Below are 12,762 nucleotides of genomic sequence, written 5' to 3' on the forward strand. Positions count from 1 at the left end.
GAAAAATGTGTTGCCCAGCTGTCTAGAATCCCAATCAGGATATACTTCCAGCACAAAATATATTGCAGGAATGATTTTAGCTAATTGAAAAGGGAACAGAAATGAGACTCGGCCCAGTTCATACTTTTTTTTTCCCCTCAGAGAATACTCTTACTCAAATTGGGCCAAGATGAATAAAGTTAGTGATGGTCATAGAACTTAAATCTTTTAGGGACTTTAGAAATCATTTAGATCAAAAGGCTAAGTGACTTTTATAAATCTATACAGATAGTAATCAGCAGTCCTAGGATTCAAAGCCAGTTCTTTTAAAGGAAGACTCAGCCCTTTCTCTTAAACTTTGACACTTCTCCCTCACTAGGCTACTTCTCCAGGTGGAAAAGCAACTTGTTAAAGACAAAAGATATGAATGTAAAGGAATACTACTATGCTAGAAGAAATGATGAAAGAGAAGATTTCAGGGAATTCTAGGAACATTTGGATGAATAGATGCAGAGTGAAATAAGCAGAATCAGGAGAACTATATGCACAATTACAATATGGTAGAGGCAAACAACTTGGAAAGACTTAATTCTGATTAATGCATTAACCAGCTCTGACTACAGAAGGCTTCTACTCACCTCCTGAAAGAGAGCTGATAGACGTAGGGTGCAGAATTAAGTATGTGTGTGTGTATATGTGTCCAATGTGGGATTTTGCTAGACTATGCATATTTGTTATAAGGGTCCTTCTCCCCTCCACAGCACATGAAGAAAAGAGGGGGAGAGAACATAGATTTTTGTTAATTAAGAAACTTAAATTTAATTTAAAAAAGACAAAGGCTCACAAAGGTTAATAAATACTCAGTGGTGACATGTTATATTGATATTAGAAATGATGGTCACTTTTCAAGGCTGCCAAATGCTAAGAAGCATGCTTTAATTTAAAGAGTAGATCCAAGAAAAGGAGATACTATGGAGGAACTCTAGAGTCAAGTGGAAGTCTCCTAAGCCTCAAACTTTTCTCCTCCCACTCCTCTCTATCTCTTCCATCCCTCCTAACCCCAACCCACACCCACCCACCCACCCACACACATATATACACACCCACCCACAACCACACACATTCCTAGGTATATACTAAATAGATATTACTTGTCTCTGGGGCTTAGGTCTAGACTCAAAATAGCCTTTGTCCATCCAAAAGACATGTCAGACAACACTGGCTTCTCCTTCTAACACTAAATTTAATAGAATATGCCAGAGAACTCTGAGAATCTTTTTATCAGTAAATATATTCAGTGGCTAACCAACTCATTTTGGGAACAACAACACAAAAAGTAAGCCAAGAACAATAATGACAAATACATATCATGTTTAAAGATGAAACAGTAGCTTTCCTAGAACTCCATTGCTTTACAATTTCTTTAAGATTCCACATCTCAACTCAAGAATAGACCTTATCCATTATATGTCCAGTGATAATGATCTCTCATTTGTATACCTTGCCTGGTTTTCTTTGTCCATCATGACTCTCTATGATGTTTACAATAATTACCCAAATGGAAGGTTATCTTCTTCCATTGATTCTTTTCCTCAAGTATTCCCATAATCAATAGAATCACCACCAAATGTGGCCAATATCTAAAAGACCATTATTCTGTTTTGCTCCATCAAGGTTTTAGTGTCTAGCCTGCTGAATATCTTTGTGAGGGAGAGTGGGAAGGGACAAAAAAGGAGGTCCAGAATTTTTGGCCTATGTTTATTGTGAATTTCTAATAGAATTCTAGTTGGGTTATATTCTAGATCTGAAAGCAATATATTTGAGTGTTTTATGTTCAGGATACTTTTAGGTATATTTATGTTTCCTTATTACTGCCAACAGACGGTCATAGAAAAGGTATCAACTCCTTGATTTCTGATGAGAACCAGAGTTTAAAAAGACAGAAATATAAAACAGAAAATTCCATAAGTTTGATGAAAATGAAAAGATATTTTAAAAAATTAATTCTAATTTCAAGATGTTTAAGTATCTTTGGTTTTCTCCATATATTTCCAAGTTTTATGATTCTATTCCTTATCATTCTGAACTCTTACATATGATTCCAATGTATATTTCAACATTCTATTTTAAAAATATAGTCCTTTTCTCTCTTATTTCTCCTCCTCCGAATTTGTCTTACTCTGTTCATTATCCACATTTTTTTTGTCACCACCAATTGATCTGTACTCTTCTATCGACTGTCCATTTTTAGCTCTCTACTACCCTCCCCACCCCCTACATCCCCACAAACTGCCCATTATTCTTTCCCTCTCTGGCTAATTATTCTGTGTACTTCTTCAACTTTTCTCTTTCTTTCCCTTCAACTCATCAACTTATATCCACTGCCTATAGCAGAGTCTGAAATATTGTTAGTGATGGAAGAGCACTAAAAAAATGACTGAGGGGAAGGAATCACTTACCTTGATTGACAATAAATCGTAGCTTCTGTATTGTTGCCAGATTGCCACTAACTCGATATATTCCATCAACATCCAGACCTGGAAACAGAGGTGCATATTTCATATGGGTTCATGTAAGCACTTGCTATAAGAAGTGAGTGACAGGAAAACAACAATGAAAAAATATATCTTAATGAATGTGAGGAGGAATGATACAGTGAATCTCTATCAAATGTCTCCTCCCTTTCAGAGGAAAAATAATAAAATCTGGCATTTTAGCTCTGCCTGCAATAATAGCAAAATATAAATATATGTAAAACCAAAGTAAGCTAATCCTAATTTTATCATTTTTCAGAGTTATTTTACGCATTTCATCATTAATTAATATGAATGTTTAATAGAAGCTTGGGATGGTAGTAGACAGTATGGAGTTACAGTGAACATGCTAACCACAACTCTTCCTGGGACGAAGCCTCGAATTCAGTCAGGGATTGACAATCAAAACAGGGCTGCCAGGCATATGCGTGTTACGCCCTCTTGTGGAAAGCCAAAATAACCCAAGGGTTTAGTTCCATACCAAAGAGATCAAGAACAGATATTGGTGTAGGTATTTGAAGACACAAATTGGAAATCCTATTCCAGATATTTAATATGATGATCTAGGGTGTTAAAAGCACTTAGTGTTCCTATGCAAAATGAGCACTTAAAAAAAAAGATCCCCTCCCCCCCCCCCAAATAAACTTATCAAGAAGGTGGATATTGGTTTTAGATGACTTGAGAATTGATTCCTGATAATTGAAAACCAGGTGAATTTCACACGGAAGTATACTTGATAAATCAGATTTTTCATATATATAATCCCCATGGTATTAGGTCTATTACTAAGTAATCAAAGAGACTGAGGAACAAGGGAGGAAATCCATATTCAAACATTAATATTATCCCTTATAGCATGTGTAACAAAAATAACAGAGTTCAGATTTCATAGGAATAGTGTCTTAGTGGTGCCTGCTCTTCCAATTACAAGCAATTCAGAATTCAAGCTTGACAAAGCCTTTCCATGTCATGAAATATTGTCTAGTATGACATTAATATTTCCATATTCTTACGTGTTTATTATTTGGCACATTTCCTTGATTTATATATTATTACTTGTAAACTATTTTGGTATCAGGCTAAGGAGGGTATTTGGCTATATCATTACTGTTTCTATGACATAACTTAGCTGAAACATCTCATAGAATTTCTAAAGCATGGATTTCTGCTTCTGGTATGTGCTGTAGCTAAAGATCTACCTGAGATAATGTTAAGGAACAACTATTAGTGCAGTCAGCTAGGTGTCATATTGGATAGAGCACTGGGCCTAGAGACAGGAAGACCTGAGTTCAAATCTGGCCTCAGACACTTACTACCTGTGTGACTCTGGGCAAGTCACTTATCCCTGTTTGCCTCAGTTTTCTCATTTGTAAAATGAACTGGAGAAGGAAATGGCAAACCACTCCAGTATCTTTGCTAAGAACACACCAAATGTCATCACAAAGAGTCAGACATGACTGAGAAATGACTGAACAACAACAAAACTAGTGAAGTAGTATGGTATGTATGCATGTAAGTCCACATGTGGTCCTAATACGTAGACTTTTCATATATTATTATAAGGTAGTCCCTGTATGTTCCTGAGAATGGCAATTCTGTGAAGATATTGACTGAGGCTGGGTTCCTGCTAGGAAATGAAAAGAGTATATAATTTACTCATAATCATTGGGAAATAGAAGCATAATATTTATTATGGATATTATTGATAGGTAATGACTAATATACTAAGGTGTTACCAATGTAAACAAACACATATTACGAGTTGCCTATAGATGTATGAATATGATTCTACTCAAAATTTGCTAGTAATTATTTTAGATGAAAGTAGAAATTTGGTCTTTATTTCATCACATTTGCCCCCAAACTCTGACTCATTGATTTCTATTGTGACAATAAAGTAATAAGATAATTTTCTTGTATGGTTCAAAAATTGGGTCAGAAAACAAGAGGTACAAAGAAGAGTTCCTTGTATGTTTAAATATTGATCACATTAATTATTTATCCACTTTTAATTTGAGTAAACAAGCATTTATAAGGTCCTATATAAGGAACTGTGTTAGGTGTTAGGGATACAAAGGCAAAAAGTGAAAAGAGTCCCTGTTCTCAGAGAGTTTATACTCTAGAGAGAGGAATCACCATGTTGTTATCGTTCATCCTTCATTTCCAAAGAGGACCAATGACATTACAGGGGATGTCTTGATTTGTGCATAAGTTGGATTTAAGTGAGACAGAGTTGCACAAAGTTTTTAGCCTCACTCTCTCTTCCAGAGTCTGGTGGCAAGACAAAGTCAAGACAAATGGTGTTGGCCCAGGAGGCAGTGGACGACCTTGGTTTCTTTAATGTCTGATCAAGCTCTTCTGATCAAGCTCTAAGTGCTCCACAATGCCTGTTTCAGCTGTCTTCATGGCCATTGGAACAAATTGTTCTCATCTGCCCACTCCACAGGGTGGGGGGAGGGGGAAATCTTCACATGCTTGGGGTAGATATACTGCTAACTCACCAAAGGGTTTTAGGCCTGTCAGTTGCCATAGCAGAGAAGAATAGTTACCAAAGTTGTCCTTTATACTGGTTTTCTTTCAGTGCAAAGAAATCTGATTTTTTTTTTAGTAAATACATTGATTTCAATTACTTAAATTAGTAAATACATTGAGTTCAATTACTAAATATCTATTATGTGCAAGGCACTCTGTCAGTACCAAGGGCAGGGGACAGTGGGTAAAGAACAATGTAAAATAAATTAGAGGCATATTTCTAAATGCAACTACATATGAATTTTGGCAAGTTTGCATTTTTTCATCATGTAGCAAAGTATAATCAATATACATATTTTATATAACGCTTTTATATAAAGCAAGAAAAAATATTAATTTTGATCCAATAAGATTTATATGCCCATAATGTAAAAAGTACTGTCTTAGCCATAGGCAATATAAAAAGAAAAATGGAAAGGTCTTTATCCTGAAGGAGCTTACTTTTTCCTAGGCATATATTCCATAAACATAGATTTACAAAGGCAACACAAAATATGAGATGAGCCTTGAAGGGAGCTAGAGATTCCAAGAAGAGGAGATGAAGTGAGAGAACATCCTAGACGTGGGAGACAACTGTACAAATTCATTGAAGTAGTAGATTTGTCGTGCAGGGAGAATAGCCTGGAATTTGTCTGTACTTCTGCTGGGGTGGGGTGGGAAGAGTAATGTGAAGTCACTCTGGAAGTATAGGTTGGAGACAGATTGGGAAGGGCTTCCAGTGTCAAAGAGAAGAGATACTGTATTGGAACCTAGAGGCAACAGGAAGCCTCTGAAGCTTCTTGAGTAGGGTAACAACATGGTGAACCTTTTTTTTTTTTTTTTTTTTTTAGATTTACAGTTTGCTAGCAGAGTTGTGGATGGGTTTGAAAGGGGAAAACTTGGAGGCAGGAAAATTCCTTTAGAGATTTTGCAACAATTAAAGCAAGAAAAATGAAAGCCTGAACTAGGATGGTAGTCATATGAATGGAGAAAAGAGAATGAATGTAAGCAAGAATGTGGAAGTGGAATAAAGAAATCTTCACAACTGATTGGAGATGGGATAGGGAGAGAGAGAGAGAGAGTGAAGAGTTGAGTATAACTCAAGGTTGCAAACTCAGAGAACTGAAAGGATGATAGTCATGATGGAAATATGAAAATTAAGAGGAGAGGTGAGTTTAAGGGTGGAAATAATGAGTTCTGTTTTGTTGAGTATGACAAACCTGTGAGATATCCAGGTAGAGATTTACTAAGAGACTGTTGGTAATATGGGACTAAAGCTCAGCAAAAAAGATGACTGCATAGGTAGATTTCGGGACCTTCTGAACAGAGATAATTTGAACAGAGATAATAATTTAACTCATGGGAACTGATGAGATATCTGAGAAAGAATGTAGAGAAAGAAGAGAGCTCAGGATAGAGCCTTGTTGTATAGTCACATGTAAGTGACATGGATGATTATGCAGCAAAGAAGACTGAGGAAAGTCAGATAATTAGGAGTAGAAACAGAAAGAAGAAGTGTCATGAAAAATTAAGACGGAGAAAGATTAGCTTCCAGGATGAGGTGGTCACCAATGCCAAAAGCTATAGAAAGAAAAGTAATGATGAGGGGAGAGGGGAACAAAAGTCATTGGATTTAGCTATTCTGTTGGTAACTTTGTAGATTATTTCAGTTGAATGGTGGGTTAAGAATCTGTATTTCAATGAGTGTAAAAGTGAGCGAATAGATTGAGAAATGGGAGCCTATGAGTGTAAATGCTTTTTTTCCCTAATTATTACATTGTTAGAAGAAAGAGAGATGAAGAATTTAAGGATTATAGAATGAAGTGAAAAGTTTTTATTGTTTTTGTTGTTTAAGGCGATCTGGGTATGTTGAATGGATTAGAAAAGGAGTCAGTAGATAAAGAGTGATTGAAAATTAGACACAGAGTCATAGATAGAGACAGAAAGAGAAAATATAATTAAAATTCCAAATTCTCAGAGAAGATATGGATGTCATATTACAGGCACATTTAGAAGGGTAAGGGGCCACCTTTTAAAAACTAGAACAAAGAAAAAGAATAAAGAGGGATGATATTGATAGGATTCAAAATAATACTAACTCTTAGAATTGAAGTAAAAGGAGAAAGATAATTAATAATTTTCTAATCATTCATCTCTTTTGCAGGAAGTTGTATATAGTTTTTAGTCATAATGCACACCCACACTAGGTGTACACATAAGCACATAGTCACATCCATACTCATATGCTAGCTTTCTTTACTAAATACAAACATATTTTGAGATTATAATCTTACTCCAGCCTCTCTTCCCAGCTCTGTTACACACTGTTCCCCTACACAAACTTGATATTCTAACCACCCCACCCCACTTGCTGTTCTTCACACACATTTTATCTTATGCCTCTGTGACCAAGCTGTTTCCCATGCATGGGATAGACTCCCTCCTGACTTCAGTTTTTTGGAAACTCTAGCACCCTTCAACATTTGGATCAAATACCATCTCCTTCAAAAGGCTTATCTTGTTTCTCATAATTGCTGGTGACCCTTCCCCCATAACTACTTTATATTTTTTGCATGTAACCTATATTTACTTATCTGTGAATATTCAGTATCTCCGTATATTGTCTCTCCCTTTCTGTAGTAGAATATAAACTCTGTAAGGGCAGGCATTAAATCTCACTTTTGGATTTTTATCCCCAGCATATAGCATAGTACCTGGCATATAGGTGCTTAATAAAGTTTGTCAATTTATTGATCCATTTGTCTTTTGCACTCTTGTTCACCAATTAGCAAGAATAATGTGTTTAAAGACTGGGAATCAGAGTTTGGTCTGGGGTAGAGATGAGTGAATTACAAATGAATTTTTCTTTAAAATTACATTCTAGTATTGGCCTAAACTAGTAGAAAGTAGAGTAAACACCCACAACATACCTCTTATGTTTCAGCACTACAATGGTAGGGAGAATGGTAACCTACAGAAGCCACTTTTAATCTCCATTTTTAGGGAAATCCATGTTACTTTGAAAGTGGTTCAGATTTTAAGATAAAAGTTCCCAGTGTAGGTCTACTCAACTGTACTGGGATTTGGGTGCCTAGGGCAGAAGCACCATATGATTAGCAGACATCCAAATGACCCCATATGTCCAAGCATTTTGCCGATTGACTATATTAGTTCCTTGCCCTGTGGGTGTTCCAACTGAATCCAATCCAATAAACATTTATTAAGCACCTACTAAATGCAAGACACTATGCTAAACATTAGAGCTATAATAGCAAAAAATGAAACCATTTCTGTCCCTAAGAAACTTAAATTCTCCTTCATAGTAAGGTGTAACATATATAGATAAATAGACTAATTTAATGAGATTAAAAAACACTAATGCTTTGGAAAGAGGAATGTCTAGAAAGGTTTCACAAAGAACATGACAGTTAACTGAGACTTAAAGGCTTATAGGAAGCTAAGAGGTAGGGCAATTTCTTAAATGCCATCCAAAAGCATGAAAGTGGGAGATGGAATGTTGAGTTGGACAATGGCCAATACATCAGTTTGGAAAGTGCAAAGGAGAGTAATAGAAAATCAGTCTGCAAAGAGAGGTTGTTGCTAGTTCACAGAGGGCTTCATAGTCAATGTCAGGATGAGGAGTTTCTATTTGATCACTGAGGAAATGGGGAACTACTAAAGAGTGTTGAAGAGGAGAGTAATTTGATCTGGTCTGTCTTAGATTTTTTAGAAAGCAACTGATGCAGGCCTTTCATTCTTTTATATCACTGTATAAAAATGTGAGAGGACTCTACTTTGTGAAGTTGGAGAATTAATATCTCCCACCAAAATTACCTCCAGTGCAATCATTTCTATTCATCTATTTTTTTTAAAAAAACATCGTTCTTTTTTGCCTGATTTGGTCAGATAAGCAATACTAATTTTACAAATGAAACTTAAATTCTCTGCTTTTTATTTCTTCCTTGAGTTTGCCTTCTACTTCATCATACCAAGGATCTTCAAAAATGTAAAGCAGAAAACATTGTTATATTTTAGGAAGACCCTCTTTGGCTTTAAGAGGGGTATCACAAGAAAGTTCATCTAAGAGAAATTTTCAAAAAAAGAAAGGATCAGTAATCAAGAATGGTTGGCACCATGCCATGGGTTGGATAGACACCATATGAGCAACTGGAAATTACTATACTGTTGAAGCAATGTAACCTTATCCTAAATTAATAATCCGACTTTCTCTTTGAGAAAAAGGGGGAGATGGAGACACTGTGGGTAATTCTGAACTGTGCAGCTCTTGTGGTTGTAGAACACAATCACACTAAGAAAGATTGCTGAGTGGTTTCAGATCAAAACCAGAAAGTAAGGAGTAAAGCAAAAACACATTCGATTCAGTTTATATATCTAACTTGACACAATTCCCAAACCTTTTTGGTTCAAGAATCTCAGCACCACTTATCTTATGCCTGATAACAGTCTTTGACATTAGTATCTCTAGTCCTAAATGTCTTGGGTCCTCTTGGTATCATACTCTTTAAATTATCTAAATCAGGTGAAGATGACAAACCACATATTAAAATGGAGAGCATTACATCTCACAAAATGATCTGGAATATATCAGTGAATTGCAACTGTTATAAATTTATATAGGTCCAGTCTTAAGGTTTGATTAGTGTTCCCTTGGATGGCATACAACATGGCCAACCCCAAAATGCTGAGAATATTACACCAATTACAGTGTTCACGTGCCATCCACTTTCGGCTCCAAAAACTTTGAAAGTCAAGCCAAACCAAACCAATGTAAATTGGTGGATTTGGACATCCTTTTCATGACCACATTATCCTAGCTGGATTTGAGGCTACTTATTTTGGAAATATAATTAGACCAAGTATTATTTTAAAATGAGCAATGTCTTCAAGGCTCCATGTTGTGCTTCTGTGAAGTTTGGAGAAAATCTCTCTGAGAGGCACCTCTTTCAAGAAAACAACATGTTTGCAAATGCTATCAGGGTTTCTGCCGGGTAGGCTAAAAATACTTCAGAACATGATGAAACTCAGGCATTTCAAGTTTCCTATTTGATGAAGAAGAGATGGAGAGAGACAGAGAGAGAGAGAGAGAGACAGACAGACAGACAGACAGAGAGAGAGAGAGACAGACACAGACATAGAGAGAGAGACACACAGAAAGAGAGAGACACAGAGACAGACAGACAGACAGACAAACAGACACACACACACAGAGCCAGAGAGAGAGAGAGAGATGGGAAAACAACAATTATCACACTCATTGTAATGGCGTTTGTTTTTCACCAGAAGCTAGCCATCTTGTGTTTCAAAACAGACTTTATCACTGACAGAAAACACTGGGTTTTGCTCTTGTGCATTAAAAAAAATAATAATTTTATTCCCTTTCTTCTGAAGGTTAGAATAGGATGGACACACAATTAGGAATTATTAGACCAAATGGTGGTCTAAGCTCAGTGGAAAGAATGCAGCTGTCATGAATAATTCCCACCATAAATCTTAGAAACTTTCCAAAAAGAAATATAAGAGACAAGGACTGTATCCAGAGTTGACTAGTTTATTTGCCAAAATAGTTTTTTTTTTTTTAACAATGCAGATGAGCTTGTTAAAAATAGTCCCCAATTGTGCATTAGGTAGCATTCCTTGGTTACATTGATAATAGGTGAACTTTGAAAGATATGGATCAGGGGTCTGGTTGAGAAGCACCCAGAAAGGCCCTATTTGTTCCTGTGACATGAAACAAAATTTACCAGAACCTCTTGAGTCTGCAAATGTAGGCTGGGAATTTTGCAACGAGTCCCTCTCCTGAGATTTATGGTGATTCCTAATTCCTCAGAGGACTGCTACCGCAACAGCCATTCTCCCAATTCTTTGGCCTTTTGGCTTTTACCCCTGGTCAGAACTAGTGAGGACAGGAACACCCACAGACTAGTCCCAAAGAAGCTGTTGCAAATTTTTTTCATAGTCTTTCACAAAGTCCCATTCCAGTTCAGAGCTAAATATGAAGTGAATGGTATTCGGTATTCAGACCTATTCCCCACTCCAAATTGACATTACTGTTTCCAAGCTATCATTGCCAACTTATCTGTTCACACACTTTAAATCCTAAGGCTTGGAGTGTAGGATATCATTAAAAAAACAGTTTCTAATTTGACTTCTCTCCCCATTCTCCTGGTATTTATGCTGTTTTTGCATGCCTGTTCTATTTTAGTTATTGCACGCCTGATAATTTCCTATGAGATGGCTATTCTTCAAGAATAATCAGTATGGGAAATGGGTGTGGCACAGATCCACATGGATTGTTTGTAAGGATAATTATTTTACTGTTTGTGACAATGCAATAGAATCCAAACTGAGACAGACTTTGCTTATATTGATGTTGTTGTTGTTTCCTTTTTCCTTATAAAAAAAAGTTCACAGTCTTTTTTTTTTTTTCTTTCTAGTCTATGATTTCATTGGTGCAGCCTTAGGAAATTCCTGATATAGAAATGCCCTTTAGTACTGTAAATCATAATAATGGAGAGAATTCCTGGGGACACTGGTTGGTTAAGTGAATTGTCCAAAGCCACACATCCACACAAATGCCAGAGAAAAGAATTGAACCTAGTTGCTTCTGACTGCAATTCACAGACAACTAGGGAGAAAATCTTTGAGAGTTGAGGTGGTCAGAAAGTTCATCACTCTGTGTTAACTTGGTGATGAATGACCCTTTCTGACCTTAGCTTAGTCTTTATAGTTTGTAGGGTTTTTAAAACTCTTGCTCTACTATCATAGCATTTGAGAACTTAGTCACCAAGATGCCCCATTGAAAAGAACAGTGGGTCTGGAATCAGAGGACCTGGGTGAAAATCATACTTTTGACTCCTACTAACTTGGGTAAATCATTTAACCACCAAGGACCTTAGTTTCCTCATCTGTAAAATTGGGGATGGAAGTTTGCTATAGATGACCTCTAATGTAATTATAGCTCCAGATCCATGATCCTGTAACCACTAATTCATAAGGACATAACAGAGCAGGAATTAAGTGGAAGGTATTTTGGTTATGGATGAGATAAATACAAAAGGAAGTCTGAGAGAACTATTTAGACTGGGAGCTATGGCTCTCAGAGATATGGTGACAATAACTTGGCCTTGTTACTTGTTGCTGGTAGAATTACCGTCTTGGACAAAACAATCAAGTTTGTAGACAAATACCCTAAAATTGTAATTGTACTAATGGGATACACATATGAAATGGAAAAACAGTGATAATCTGATGGAGAGTCCTTTGTTGGGCCTAATAACACCAGGGATCTGTTCTGCATGTTTTCGTGAATTGGTTATGTCACCAGGATTATCAAGTATTATTGTCAATTATGGGCAAATTGATGTGCCCATATGACTCTCTGTTTCCGTGAAAAAATGAGTAGTCCTATATTCATTTCCCTGTTCATTAAATAAATCTTATATTTCATTAGAGTATTTATTATTCTTCTAGAATCTTTCATGGAGCACAAATTGTTTCATTTTCTATCTTTGTATCCCCAGTTCTTTGCAGAATGCCTAGAACATGGTAGACACTTAATAAATGCTTCCAGAGGGGTACTATTTCTTACAGGCCACTAGGTGGTCAAATACCAATGTTTCCATGTTTATGTTGTGCTATCTAGTCACACATAGAATCACAGAGTTCCAGAGTTAGAACAACACCTAGAAGGTCAGTCAGTCAGTCAATCAATCAGCAT

The 12,762-nt window shown here is 36.3% G+C and overlaps 1 protein-coding gene across 1 annotated transcript in view; it reads right to left on the bottom strand.

The window, feature by feature from the left end:
* The window catches only part of ARHGAP15 (Rho GTPase activating protein 15), an 820,106-nt gene that overhangs the window by 244,978 nt on the left and 562,366 nt on the right, over positions 1-12,762 (bottom strand). The window contains exon 11 of the mRNA XM_027835584.1: positions 2,439-2,516. Coding sequence (XP_027691385.1) covers positions 2,439-2,516 — 78 coding nt within the window. The remainder of the gene's footprint in view (positions 1-2,438; positions 2,517-12,762) is intronic.

This window comes from Vombatus ursinus, unplaced genomic scaffold (genome assembly GCF_900497805.2).
Source record: "Vombatus ursinus unplaced genomic scaffold, bare-nosed wombat genome assembly UNPS02014816.1, whole genome shotgun sequence".
Taxonomy (NCBI): Eukaryota; Metazoa; Chordata; class Mammalia; order Diprotodontia; family Vombatidae; genus Vombatus; species Vombatus ursinus.